We start from the raw sequence: 14,163 nt of genomic DNA on the forward strand, positions 1-14,163 counted from the left end.
ATGAAAAATACAGTCAAATACGTGTAAATTAATATGCTGAATCAATTTAGATAATTATATTGGTGTTTGTATAAATTATCTCCCTATTAAAAGTGTACATCTCCAAGTTTCGAAATAGAATGGACTGAATTGTTTGTGTCCTTTTCATTGATATTAATAAACCTGTCACACATATCAGGCCACAAAGGTACCCTAAACAAAATCACAAGATTAATGAGCCATACTTAATTGATAGTAGTATTTTGAAAAGCCAAACAAAAAAAAAAGAAAAAGTTACGCCTAATTCATTGATTTTTTTTTTCTTATGGATTTTAATTTACTTAGATACATCCACGGGCGGACCCAGTAAAGGAGAGGGGAGGGCTTAAGCCTCTACCCAAAATAATTTTTTGGTTTTTTATACTTCTAATTTTTTGAAATTTTTGGAAAAAATGTCTTAAGCCCCTACTGTATGAATGTTGTTGGGGACTAAATTATTGAAAATTGATTGATTAAAGGGGCTGAACTTACCTGAAAAAGAAAATTTACAGATGAAAACTAAGAACTATGGCAGACGGCGACTACAGGAAGAAGAAGACTAACTCATAAAACATGATTAATAGAGTAAAAAATATTATTATATTAGAAAACTCCATTCAAAAAGTGCCGAGTTGTTATGCCTAAAGAAGCATGTCAAGTTCTTTATTTTAATAATTTAAAAACAAATGCTTATATATATATATATATATGTCTTCTTGCATTATTACCGCATAACATCAGTTTTTCTTTACTTTTTATTCATTTCTTTTTAATTTAACTGTTTAAAATATGCAAAACAAAAATATACTCTCCATTGGTAAAATTTATACAGGATTTTGTGATATTTTAATAATATGGTTTAGTTTAACATGTTTAATTTTAATTTAAGACGATTGGATTAGAGATTTTTTTTATTTTAATTTTGAGTTTGAATCTTGAATTGAATATTTTAAATTTGATTTAAGTCATATCTGCTTCTATAATTATTGTATAGCAGCATTTTCATTTATGTATAGGTTTAGTTTTACTAATAAAATATTTATGCATTTTTATAGTTGTTGTGCTTTTTATTTTTTTCATGATTACTATGTTTCATATCTACTCTATTCTTTTCTTTATAATTGAGTTATTTTTTCATTTTGGAAAGTTCTTTATAGTTAAGTCATTTCTGTATATAGTAGTAATTTTTTTTTATCTTTCTTACTTTATTCCCACTACTTTATTCACTTTTTACTTTATTCTCTTCAGTTTTTTTTTTCTCTCACTTACTTTTTTATCTATTTATTTATAACACTTTACATCCATTTCTTAAACTTCGTACCGAAAAGTTTCGCCTCAATTATGAGGGAACATAAAGAGAGTATATATTAGTATAAAATTTCTACTCGTAGAGCCCCTACTGAAAAAAAATTTTGCGTCCGCCACTGGATACATCCTTTATATAAAGAATAATTTCGCTATTGAAGATTTGAAGTTCCATAAAGTGATCAAACGAACCTTTTTGTGTAATTTAAAATTATGTTTTGTTACATTTATTTTGTTATGAGTAGAAAATATCACCGGACTACACTTACATGGTTGTCACTAATTCTACTTTGTTTTAAGGGAGTAGTAACACTTTTAAAGTATTTAGTAATAATAATAAAAAATTACAGAACGATAGATAGAGGGACAAACAAAACCTCATTGATTATAAATATTGAAGAAAGTTTGATTATCTGAACTTATTAAATTAAAAAGTAAATTTATTGCTTAATGGAAATATATGGAATTCATCAAAGCAATTGTTATCCTCACCCGCTCTATCCACACAACGCGTCACAGTAAAACTCTGGGTGCACGGAAATGTATGTGCACCGTTATGTGAAGTTCTTAAACCTTGAATGGTGGAGCCACTTCACACACTCGCTAAATCTCTGGAAAGTGGAAACCCTCTCTCTCTCCCTCGCTCACCGATCACCACTGAAGTTATGGAAAATTATGCCTACAATTCCTCCTACCCTGAGTCCGGTAGTTCATCGCCGCGATCCCGAGAAATCGAGTTCGAAAATTCCGCGCCGTGGGAGGATCATCAGTCGCAGAATTGCAACAAGGTCAAGTTTATGTGCAGTTACGGCGGAAAAGTCAACCCGCGGCCGCACGATAACCAGCTCTCCTACATAGGCGGCGAGACGAAGATCCTCTCCGTCGATCGGAACATCAAATTCGCCGCCCTGCTCTCCAAGCTGGCCGCGCTCTGCGATTCCGGCGATATCTCGTTTAAGTATCAGCTACCAGGAGAGGAACTGGATGCCTTGATTTCGGTGACGAATGACGATGATTTGGAGCACATGATGACCGAGTACGATCGGTTGTTCAGGGTTTCGCCGAAGCCGGCAAGGCTGCGTGTTTTCGTGTTTTCGAACCAGACTCCGAGCCTGAACCCCTCGGCTCGGAGTTTCGGCTCGGAGGAGGCGAAGACGGAGAAAGAGCGGTTCGTGGAAGCGCTGAATTCCGCGCCGCAGCCTTCGGTGCCCGCGGCCGCCCCGCAGCAGCAGCCGCCGCGGAATAGCGTTGATTTTCTGTTAGGATTTGAGAAGGCGAATGCGAATCAGGCGGTGGCGGGGAGAGTTCATGAGTTTGAGGATCCGGTTATGATCGGGTCGGATCCGATCCAGAAGCACATTCAGGATCTACAGAGGCTGCAAATTGAGGAACGGCAAGGAATGTACAGAAGGAAGAGCGACGACAATCTCTCCGTCGGATCCGGAGGCGGCGAGTACAATAAACAGCCGGAGAAGCTACCTCAGGCGGCAATCCCCGGCGGCGTTCCTTATTGGACGGAGAAACAGGCTCCTACCGGAGTCTATCCTAATCCGGCGACTGCGAGCAACATTGGTAAAGAGCAACAGCAAGTTTACATGATTCCGGCGCCAGCAAACGCATACCCGGCGCAGATGATGAGGCCAGCCACCGCACCCCCAAATCAAGGCTACTACGCGGTTCAGAGGATGCCGGCAGAGGGATACCGAGAGCAGCAGCAGCCGATGTACAACATGATTCAGCAAGGCGCCGTGCCTCCTCCGGTAATTCAAACCATGCCGCCGCCGCAGCAACAGCAGCAGCAGAAGGTAGGGGGATACTCCGAGGGTTACAGGATGGTGGGGCAGGGGACAGCTGGCGGTGTTGGAATGGTGGCGGAAGGAGGATACGCGCCGGTGGCATACGACGGGAGGCAGATGGTCTACTCTGCGCCCGGCGGTGTGATGGCGCAGCCGCCGCAGTATCAAGGTGTGGCGGCTGATATGAGAGCGGCGGCGGAAGCAGGGGCCAAAGCTGCTGCCAAGGCTACGCAAGCATCTGTGTGATTGAATTTGAGGGTAAGCGTATCAATAACTTGAGTTTATTAATGCAATTTTATGTCGTCTTTTATCGTTGTTTAGTTATTGAGTTTGTCACCTGAACTGAATTCAGAGGAGTAGTATTTGTTGAACTGCCAATTTTCCTCTTGTTCTCTTTGTTTGATTTTCGCAACATTTCTGTTTTAGATCTCCTTTTTGTGACCAAAATATTTTGATTTTGGTATATTAGCTCCCAAAGTTTTTACTCAAGTATAAAGTGGGAAATATAAATAAAGTTTGTTATCAAATAAGGAAACAATTCAATTAAACAGACGATTCGAAAATGAATACTACTACAACTCAATTTGATTACAAATTCTATTCGCAAGTTTGTAAGATAATTCACTAATTTACAAGGAGACAATATTATTAGCCGTAAATCGTAATTGCGGTAGATCGCCACTTTCTTTCTCAGTTCTAATAATTTCTTTCTTTCTCAGTTCTAATAATTTCTCATCAATCGCATTCCAACAGCACTCCAATTTCTAAACAGATTTAAAGTGAAAGTAAAATGTTATCGCATATTAAAGCGTTTCGTTCTTTTACTCCAATTTTCCAAATCAATAAAACGTTTACAAAGTTCAGAGATTTATGAAAAAAATATATAATGCAAATGATGGAGTAAAAGTATTCCGCTAAAGCCCTGTTCGGTTGTCCCTACTAAATCTCAAGATTAGTTTAATTTTACATTTGGTTGGTCATATTTTATCTCTGACTCAATATGATATTAAGTCCAACATGAATAGTCCCATTATTAGTCATCTAGGCCTACCCCCCTTCGACAAAAAAAAATAATCGGCCTCTATAATTGCTTAACTTTCCATATTTACCCTTTTGCTAAGAGATGGTTTGCAGGAAGAAAGAGGGAGAGAGGGAGGGACTTAGACTTCGATTTCATTTTTATTTGTTATTTTTTCCAATTTCCATTTTGTGTTATTTAAAATTGGTATTTTTATTTAATTTTGTCAATAGTTTGTGCAATGTAGTTATTGATTTGTAATTTATTTAATTTTGTCAATAGGTGGAATGTGATTATCAAACCTATTTCCTATAATATTTGTAAATTGGTATGATCTTAATTTTCTTATAATATTTTATTAAAATGTGTGTTTTTTTATCATATATTAATATATTATGCAATATGCCTACTTTTAAAAAAAATGACAGTTATAATAAGACTTCTTCTATTATTGAAGCATAAGAATATTTACAGATTTGATAGAATCGTAGTAATTTGTATTTGAAGTTTTGATAATTTAATATTGAAATATAAAAATAATAACATCCTTGCCAGATTATTATTTGAAAATGGAATTTAACATATTTTTGTTTATTGGAGCAAATTCATACATGAACGCAAAATATTAGACTCGATGATTAGGATAAGTATTAGAAGGGTATCATGGTAAATATACATCATCTTCGCATTCAAACTAAAAATGCTTTTTAAGGAGTATTAAAATTGACATTCCAACAAAACATCTTTTTTTAGTCTAATATTGAGTCATGGCTTATGCAAGATTATATCTTGCTACTATTTAGTCTTGCAAACCGAACACCACCTTTGTATATTATTTTTAGAGTAAAGGCCAAAACTGGTCCTGAACATATGGTCATTTTATGATTTTGGTCCTAAACTTTATCTTTTGAATATTTTGATCCTGCACATTTCAAATCGAATCACAATTGGTCCTCCGTCAATAATTCCGTTAATTTTATATCAGTCAAAGGGTTTAACTAATTTTGACCAAATTAGACCTTAGTAAATATTCAATTATTTCTTAGTTAATGAATAGTACATTAAATCCCCTGGAGGAAGTAGAGTGCGGGGCGGAGCTGGCGGTCGACGCAGCAGGTGAGGAGGCGGCGACGCGGGCCTCGCGGAGGAGGAAGGTGGTGGCGCGGATGACGGTGGCGGAGGTGGGAGAGGAGAGGAGGTCGGGGCACATAGGGATGATGCGGCGGAGGTCGGGGATGGTGAGGCCGAGGGAGAGGAGGAAGACGACGGTGGATTGGATTTGGGAGACGGGGGTGGAGAGGAGGGGAGGGTGAGAGTGGAGGCAGTGGAAGGAGTCGACGCCGAGGGAGTCGAGGTAGAGGATGATTTCTTGGATTTGGGAGGTTTGAGGCGTCGGGGGAGAAATGGGATTAGCAGGAGACTTGATTGGGGGAGGGAGGGAGATGGTTTTGGTTGAAGAAGGAGGGGGGAGGGGAGTGATGGCGGCGGAGGAGACAAAGACAGACACAGAGGGACAGAGATGCGAAGGAGATAAGATGAAGAAGGCGTGTGAATTAATTGAATATTTAGAAAAGTAATTAGGGAATTAATTAGTGACTTAAAAATTAGAATTATAAGTCTAATTTGGTCAAAATTGGGTTAAATTCGTTGACTGTTATAAAATTAATGGAATTATCGACGGAGAACCAATTGTGATCCGATTTGAAATGTGCAGGACCAAAAAATCCAAAAGATAAAGTTTATGACCAAAATCGTAAAATGATCATATGTTCAGGACCAGTTTTGGCCTTTACTCTTATTTTTATCCATATAAATACTAGAGATTTCTCAAATGAATAAATACTATACTCACAAAATTAAAGTGAAATTGTTATACAAACAAGGTAAAGGAAATTAGTATATAAAATTAGGGAGAGTTTCTTAAAAAAAGAAATAAAAAAAATTAATATATTTTATTTTATTCTATCTCTTTTTTTAGTTTCTCTTCAAATTATTCTCTTATATTTCTCAATTTGATAGTAAAAAATATTTTTATTTGAATATCATCTTCAACATATATGGAGAGAGAGGCCATGGGATTGAAAGACAGGGTCATTGACGAAGGTCCCGCCATTAAATTAATCAACCTTCTGGTTCAAGTTTCCTTCTATCTGGACCCACTTTGTAAGACTTGCATATTGTCCGATCAATTAAAACTCAAGAATTGGGTGTCTTTGAAAGAAAATAAACATAAGAATTGTGATTGTTTTTCATTGATTACAAATGACTAATTAGATTGGACTTCGTTGGTAGGGTCCTCCTAATATATAACACTAAAATTAGGATATCAGATACTTCTCTATTAACAAATGGTTATATTTCCTTTAAAATTAGGATATCAGGTACTTCTCCATTAACAAATGGTGATATTTCCTCTAAAATTAGGATATCATGTACTCTCCATTAACAAATACAACATTCGTCCCACAATAGGAGTTTACATTTGTCTCGATACGAGTTATAAAAAATATAAAAAAGAGTGAGTTGAAAAAGTTAATGAAGTAAGGGTCATAGGATAAACCTCGATGATTACAATAACTTCTATTTATTTTAATGCTAATAACTAACTTAATGAACAAGAAAATAAAAATATAGAAAAGATACTCAAATCCCTAATTAAACTAATTAAATAATGCTCGTATTAAAGGGTCCCACTTTTATTTATTAATTTCATAATAAATGTGGGTGAAATGGGTTAGTGGAATATGGGATTCAGTTATTATTTATAGTAAAAGTAAAAGTGGACATTTATTGTGGAATAGACTAAAATGACAAAAATTAATATTTATTATAGGACGGAGGTAGTAATTATATTTCCTTTATTATCTATCCCCAATAATTGGCTTGTTTATTTGTTTTAATACTGTTAATAAATAAATCTCGCATATTACTAACTCGTATTTTATTAATAGTACATAAAAATATGACTAACTACGCACTTAGTTTTACATTTTTTAAAATTGGAGTAGAGTTAGAGTAAGGTAATAAATCGCATAAGGATGAAATATTTATTTGTTTTGAGTAAGGGAAAATGGGAATAGCTAAGTTGAACACACTAACCTCATTCGTTGTACAACCAGGGCTATCTTCCCGTTCAAAATCAACAAGATTTTAGAATTCGAGATTTTGAAATAACTGGATTTTGATTTATCAGAACTAGAGCATTTTAGAATTAAGATCGTTCAATACTAAGCTAAATTACAGATTTCAAAACTAGAGAGAAATATGAATCAATCGAACCAACAACCCAAAAACAATAGTCTTTTCCGTCTAAAATGTAACTTAAATATTTTTTACAAGAGAAACAAGACAAATACTCCGTATGAGTTTTACCAAGAAAAGCCTCTATACAATTGAGTCAAACATCAGTCTAAACTTTGCAGGTCTAAATACGAGAGTACCCTCCTCTCTGTATTGGTTCGCCTCCCACCCCGGTTCGCCTAATGTAGGACTTATGATTAATGGAAAGGCATCTCCTCAGGGTCCGCGTCCTCTGCCACCCCATGATGTTGCTGTAGATCCCCGGGAAGAGGAAGCAGAGGAGAACCATCGCCAGCATCACCACGCATATCGCCACCACGTTGTAAAATCCATCCTTCAACTCGGGGTCATCCTGGCCCGTCCATGGAACCCCGCCCACGTTCATCCCAAACACTAGAAAACACATCCAATCAACGACACATATGAATTCGTTCTCAACCAACTTCAGTGGTGGATTAAAATCTATCATACCTCCAGTTATTATTGAGAGAGGCAGGAATATAATAGAGAGGAAGGACAGGTAGTATAGTTTCTTGTTTATCTGCTCCGACTGCCAACTGTCGAGTCCAGCCTGCAATGCTGAGACCCGGTTAGCTATGAACCTCACGTTCTCCTTGAGGCTCCTTATGAGGGCAATGAGCTCCTCCAACGCGATAATGTCCTCGTACGTGAACCAGTCTTTTGACCCACACTTCTCCTTCACCCGAGGGAACACTTGCTCACTATGCGCGATCACCTGCAGTTCCACTCCACACCATCAGAATTCATTGTTAGAAGACAAAACTACAACATCAACTCATCAAGAAAAGAGTCAAGTTTCCCAAAATGGTTATTACTACTAAGGCTTATGTAACTAGCCTTGCACTTAACAAGACAATATGCCTTTTCATTACACAATAGCATTCTCCTATAAACGAAAGACAATACAATGTAGTCTTTCAAGTTTCGCGAAATGGTTATTACTAAGGCTCATGTAATTAGCCTTGCACTTAATGAGACAATATGCGTTCTCATTACACGATAGATGGCAATTTGCATTGTCCTGTAAATGGAAGGCTAAATAATGTTCCTGAATCGATCAAGCCAATACAATGTAGTCTTTCACGTTTCATCGCTCTTTCAATACAATATCCCTATTTTCTAACATTTATCACTCAAGCATTTCTTCGAAACACACTTGTTTTTACCTGCAACAGCCTCTGCAGATCAAGATGCATTTTTGGGAACTTCTTGTCATCAATCATCTGTTGCTTCGAGTCGAAACCACCTAAACCAAACCAAATCAAAACCAAATAAAAAACAAACAACGAACCTAGATAACTTATCACAACAACACACACCTACCTCTGTCAAGCTCAAACTCTACAGAGTCAAGCTCGATCTCGAGCTTGGTCACCGTGTCCTGAAGATGATCAACATGTGTGTCAATTATATGCACAACGAGATTAGACACAGACCTAGGAACCGGATTGTCAGCCTCCTCCGAGTGATTCATAGTTAGCAAGAAATCCAAAACATGCTCCCTAATCACCATAGTCCCCTTACTACTAACACCATCACCACCATAATCAGAGCTCTCCACAGCAGGAATCTCATACAGCAGAGACTCATTAGCAGGGGAGAATCCCAACCTAGGCACCCTCCCTAACGAGACCGTGATCACCGAGTGCTCAGTAACCCTAGCTGCGATCCTAAATGTGAAATTGCTCGAAGGGGGGCCGGGGGAATTGACACGGAAGACGAGGGCGCCGTCGACGTGGCCGCAGAAGGGGCCGTTACTGGCCAGGGAGAGGATGTCTTGGAGCTTCAATGGAGGGCAAAGGACGTCGATTAGGTATTGGGCTAATTGGGAGATTTTTTGCTTTCCTTTGGGGAGCTCAACGTGGTACCAGCAGAATTCCTTGCCCTTGCCCTCTTTGAGGCTCCATTCCTGATTGTAGTAGCTGCCGTCGCCGTCGAAGATGTAGGCCTTGCGCCGCACCGGGTGCTGGGAGGAGTTGAGGTGGTTAACTTGGTAGCTTCGTGGCTGTGAGGATTCGCTGTCAACGTCCTCTGCGGAAGCTGCGCCGACGTCGTTTTGTTCGATTTCGTTCATCTCCATTTTTGTGTTCCGATCAAAATCAAATCAACCCCATTTTTGTCAATTTCTGTATGGAAATGCAGCTTCAAAACAAAACAATGATGATGAAATTATTTTAATTTCGTTGTCTCACATTGTCAAAATCGATATCAACGTGATTTTTGTTTACAATATTCTTTCAATCTCTTGGATGCGAAGATGTGACTCACCGTAAAATAGTAGCCGGGAATGAGGAAAAATTCAATCTTGAAAAGTTTTAGGGAAAAAATGAGGGGAGGTTGAAGATAATTGTTAGACGGTTTTAAAATGATAAAATTGAAATGATGTTATTGTAGAATCATTGTGGAGAATAGTGACATGAGATGCTTGTGATGAATTTTGTAACAGAATCTTCCTAAAAATCTGCAGAATTAAATCTGTGCTGCAAACTAATTAAATTGTTCCCTTGCATGCACCATGTAGGGATATTCAATCTTATTATAAATTTTATTTTGTCATTTGTTTTAATACTTCCGCAACCAACACTCATATAGACTATACACTACTGAAAACTGTTTAATAATGAATTTGACTTGTTATAGCATTTGACACAACTTTAATGTTTCAGGTAATAAGTATAAAACTTACAAATTGCTACTCCCTCCGTTTCGCCATAGTTAAGGCGAAACTTTTCGGCACAGAGTTTTAGAAATGAATATTGGGTGTGTTAAATAAATTGATAAAAAATAAGAGAAAGGAAAATGCAGAGAGAATAAAGTAAGAAAGAGTAAATTAAGAAAGAGAAAAAGATTACCATATATAGAAATGACTCAATTATGAAGAAACTTCCTGAAATGGAAAAATGACGCAACTATGAAGAAACGGAGGGAGTATTTGAATTAAAGTTTCTTTAGAAAATTGTCATAATGAGTTTCATGGAGTATCCATTTGATAGGATCCTGTTTTCCGCCATTGTGGTTGGATAAAAAAAAACAAATTTATAAATCGTACGTATATCCTTTTGAAGGATGACCTTACATAGTACTCCCTCCAAAGTATTACTGATAAATACTACTCTCTTCGTTCCACTTTAGAAATCTCATTTGAGTTTGACACAGATTTTAATAAATGTAAAAGAAAGTTTGTGAAAAAAAAATAGTGAAATGTGGATGGAAAAAAGATAGTGAATCCTACTTTTATACTCCTATATTTGTTTTATAATAAAATAGAGTAAAGACCAAAACTGGTCCTGAACATATGACCATTTTATGATTTTGGTCCTAAACTTTATTTTTTAGATTTTTTGGGCCATTTCAAATCGGATCACAATTGGTCATCCGTCAATAATTCCGTTAATTTTATAACAGTCAACAGATTTAACTCAATTTTGACCGATTAAAGCTCTTACTTATGATTTTTAAGTCACTAATTATAGCATTAATTATTATTCTATTTATTACTCCTATAGAGAAAAAAAATAGAGATATTAAAACAAAACCTGTGATAACATCGAGCTGAAGAACATTGGAAATTTGGGGGCCAGAGAAAGAGGACTGCCCACTAATCCCAGGCATTAGAGAGCGTTCCTCCCACGATGAGGTACAAATAATCGGTCCAAGAACCCGGCGCCAGCCCGGCCCCGTAATACCCTAAACCCTTCCTCCCAAGAAACCCTAATCCGGCTCCCGTTTCTTCCCAGCGAAGCCATATCCACCACCAAGCCGCCGTGCGCTGCCGCCTGCCCCCTCACGGAGTGGCCGTGGCCTCTGGCCGCAATGCCGAACGGGGTGGGGCACTCATTGGACAGCCTCACGAGCTCGACGACGTCGTTTTCGGAGGAAGGGTGCAGGACTGCTCGAGGGGGAGGGAGATGTTAGGTAAAACGTCGGGAGGGAGAAGACGATCCATTTTCTGGGAAAAGAGAAAGAATTTGTTGAAATTTCAATTTGTTATTTTAATTTCCATTTGTTAGAAGATGATTTCTTTTCAGGCTAATGTTTAGTATATTTATTGATTAATATATTTGTTTTTTTCTATAGGAGTAATAAATAGAATAATAATTAATGATATAATTAGTAATTTAAACATCATAATTAAGAGGTTTAATTGGTCAAAATTGAGTTAAACCCGTTGACTGTTATAAAACTAATGGAACTATTGACGGAGGACCAATTGTGATCCAATTTAAAATGTACAGGACATTAAAATCTAAAAGATAAAGTTTAGGACCAAAATCGTAAAATGATCATATGTTTAGGACCAATTTTGACTTTTACTCAATAAAATATGAATGTAAAAAACTTAGTGGACGGGAGACCTATTACCATTTATGGAATTTTCATACCAAGGTCATACAATGGGACACCAAGAATGATAAATTGAAACTCCTAAGAGCACTCCCAATGGTGCCGGCTAAAAGTCGGCGTTTTTTCGCCGTCTATCGCCGACCAATGGGAGAGGTCGGCGATAATTCGGCGATTTTTCCTCCCGTTTTATCGCCAATCGGCGAAAAATCGCCGGATTATCGCCGACCACTGTGGGCGATAATTCGGCGATAAATATATTTTTTGTTTTTTTTTTTTAATTTCCCCCTATAAATACACACCTTCTCTTCATTCTCTCTCCATCCTCATCCATTTTCTCTCTTCATTCTCTCCTCATCCTCATCCCTTTTCTCTCTTCATTTATTTTCTCTCTCTCCATCTATATTTAATGAATTCTGAATCGTCTTCTCATTCTCGGTCCGACGAGGAGATATCTCATTCTTCTTCCGAAGAGGAGGTACCTCCCGCTCTCACCGGATGGGATGTCGCGGGTTTCGCCAACAACCCAGTCAACAACTATATCTCCCGTTTCATACAAAGCGAGCTTGCTCGAATGCAGCAGCCCACCCAAACGGCCAATCCGCAGGCGGCGCCGATACATCCCCGCGACCACGCTCGGGTGGGCACGATCGGCCTGTTCGCCGATTATTTTGCCGAGGAACCACGTTATCCGGCAGATGTATTTCGTCGCCGATTCGTAATGCGCCGCTCCTCTTCCTGCGCATTGTTAATGCGTTGTCCGCGCGTTACCCCGAGTTCCGGCTCCAGCGAGACGCCACAGGAAGCCCGGCCTATCGCCCCTGTAGAAATGCACCGTTGCCATCCGACAATTGGCATATGGAGGGTCCGCCGACATATTCGATGAGTATCCGCAATGCGGCGAGACGACCGGCAACGAGTGCCCGAAGAATTTTTGTCGTGGCGTGCGAGAGATATTTGGGGAGCACTACCTTCGCTCGCCGAACGCAGCTCGACCGCTGGGGTCTCCGCTGGATTGGCACTTTGGAGGAGCCACGGCTTTCCGGGGATGCTCGGCAAAGATCGATCGTATGCACCTGGCAAAGTGGAAGAACCGCCCAACCGCGTGGCGAGGCCAGTTCACTACCGGCTACAAAGGTACGCATCCCACCATCATTCTTGAAGCCGTTGCCGACCAACGGCTTTGGATTTGGCATGCTTATTTTGGTATAGCCGGGTCGAACAACGACCTAAATGTTCTCAATTCCTCGCCCCTTTTCAACGAGCGGGTCAACGGGTTAGGCCCCTCCATCGAATTCACGGCCAATGGCAATGTGCATAACATGGGGTACTACCTGGCTGACGGCATCTATCCGCAATGGCCCGTGTTTTTGAAGATGATCAGATGCCCAGTCGGAGATAATAGAAAGTATTTTGCCCGAGCGCAAGAGTCTGCGCGCAAGGATGTGGAGAGGGCGTTTTGGGTGCTCCAATCGCTATTTGCACTGGTAAAGGGCCCGACGCGCTTTTTCTACCAGGAGGATATTGCCGACATCATGTATGCGTGCATCATCATGCATAACATGATCATCGATGATGAACACGAAGGCGTCCTCAACGTCACCAACGACACCAGTGTTGCATCATCGAGTCACGGTGTCTCAACCGAGTCCGAGTCCGAGTCCGCCCGCCGGGGTGTACCGTACAACGAACATGAACAATTCAAGGCGTTCATGGACATACACCAGAAGGAGGCCCATCGAGCACTACAACACGATATGATCGAAGAATTGTGGGCAAATAGAAACCGCGCCCACCGCCCTTGAATTTTTTTACTTTGAATTTTTTTTTCCATTCCTGTACTATTTTTTTTATTAATTTTCGTCGTTGTAATGTTTACCCGTGTTTAATACAACGAACTTTATTACTATTATTTGTTTTGTCTTATAAATTAAATTAGCTAGCTTTATTATATACAAAAATAAAACAATTAAATTAGTGATATGTAAAAATGAAATGTTGAGTTAGGGAGAAATAAGGTAGAAATAAGGGAGAAACCATTGGAGCAGTTGGCTAAAAGTTGGCTAAAAACTGAGGATAAATTATGGTGCTGATGTGGCGCTGATGTGGCAGGAGTTAGGGAGAAATAAGGGAGGTTTTAGGGAAACTGTTGGGAATGTTCTAAAGTAGGACGAAGAGAATAATGGATTTAAAATTATGAAGTTTTTTTACTACTACTACTGCTGTTGTGGAGTAGTACTATTATGAGTTATTTTCTGCTTGTTTTAATTAATAAAATAAATTATCGAAGATCAGGTATGCGTATTTGAGTGATATTACTACTCTCTCAATGTTAAACTCATTTTTTCCATAAAGATAACATTA

General features: G+C 38.8%; 3 protein-coding genes across 5 annotated transcripts; 2 read left to right on the top strand and 1 right to left on the bottom strand.

Annotated features, from left to right (window-relative positions):
* Positions 1-1,886: 1,886 nt before the first annotated feature.
* LOC125211070 lies at positions 1,887-3,497 on the top strand. The gene has a single exon (XM_048110755.1). The coding sequence runs from the start codon at positions 1,902-1,904 to the stop codon at positions 3,363-3,365; it is 1,464 nt and encodes a 487-aa protein (XP_047966712.1). The 5' UTR covers positions 1,887-1,901; the 3' UTR covers positions 3,366-3,497.
* A 3,929-nt stretch (positions 3,498-7,426) lies between these two features.
* Positions 7,427-11,453, bottom strand: LOC125212995. 3 transcript variants are annotated; one of them, XM_048113322.1, is made up of 5 exons: positions 10,995-11,453; positions 8,782-9,584; positions 8,625-8,704; positions 7,909-8,173; positions 7,427-7,830 (listed from the first exon to the last, which is right to left on the bottom strand). In XM_048113322.1, exons 2-5 carry the CDS (start codon positions 9,536-9,538, stop codon positions 7,562-7,564), a joined length of 1,371 nt encoding a protein of 456 aa, XP_047969279.1. In that variant the 5' UTR covers positions 9,539-9,584; positions 10,995-11,453; the 3' UTR covers positions 7,427-7,561. The 3 variants fall into 3 exon arrangements, with proteins under 3 accessions (XP_047969279.1, XP_047969278.1, XP_047969277.1); XM_048113321.1 differs by lacking the exon at positions 10,995-11,453 and adding an exon at positions 9,727-10,221; XM_048113320.1 differs by lacking the exon at positions 10,995-11,453 and adding an exon at positions 9,727-10,221 and having other exon boundaries at positions 8,782-9,600.
* A 1,668-nt stretch (positions 11,454-13,121) lies between these two features.
* LOC125209210 lies at positions 13,122-13,604 on the top strand. Its single transcript, XM_048108814.1, has one exon. The coding sequence runs from the start codon at positions 13,122-13,124 to the stop codon at positions 13,602-13,604; it is 483 nt and encodes a 160-aa protein (XP_047964771.1).
* The last annotated feature ends 559 nt before the right edge of the window (positions 13,605-14,163 follow it).

This window comes from Salvia hispanica, chromosome 3 (assembly GCF_023119035.1).
Source record: "Salvia hispanica cultivar TCC Black 2014 chromosome 3, UniMelb_Shisp_WGS_1.0, whole genome shotgun sequence".
NCBI lineage: Eukaryota > Viridiplantae > Streptophyta > Magnoliopsida > Lamiales > Lamiaceae > Salvia > Salvia hispanica.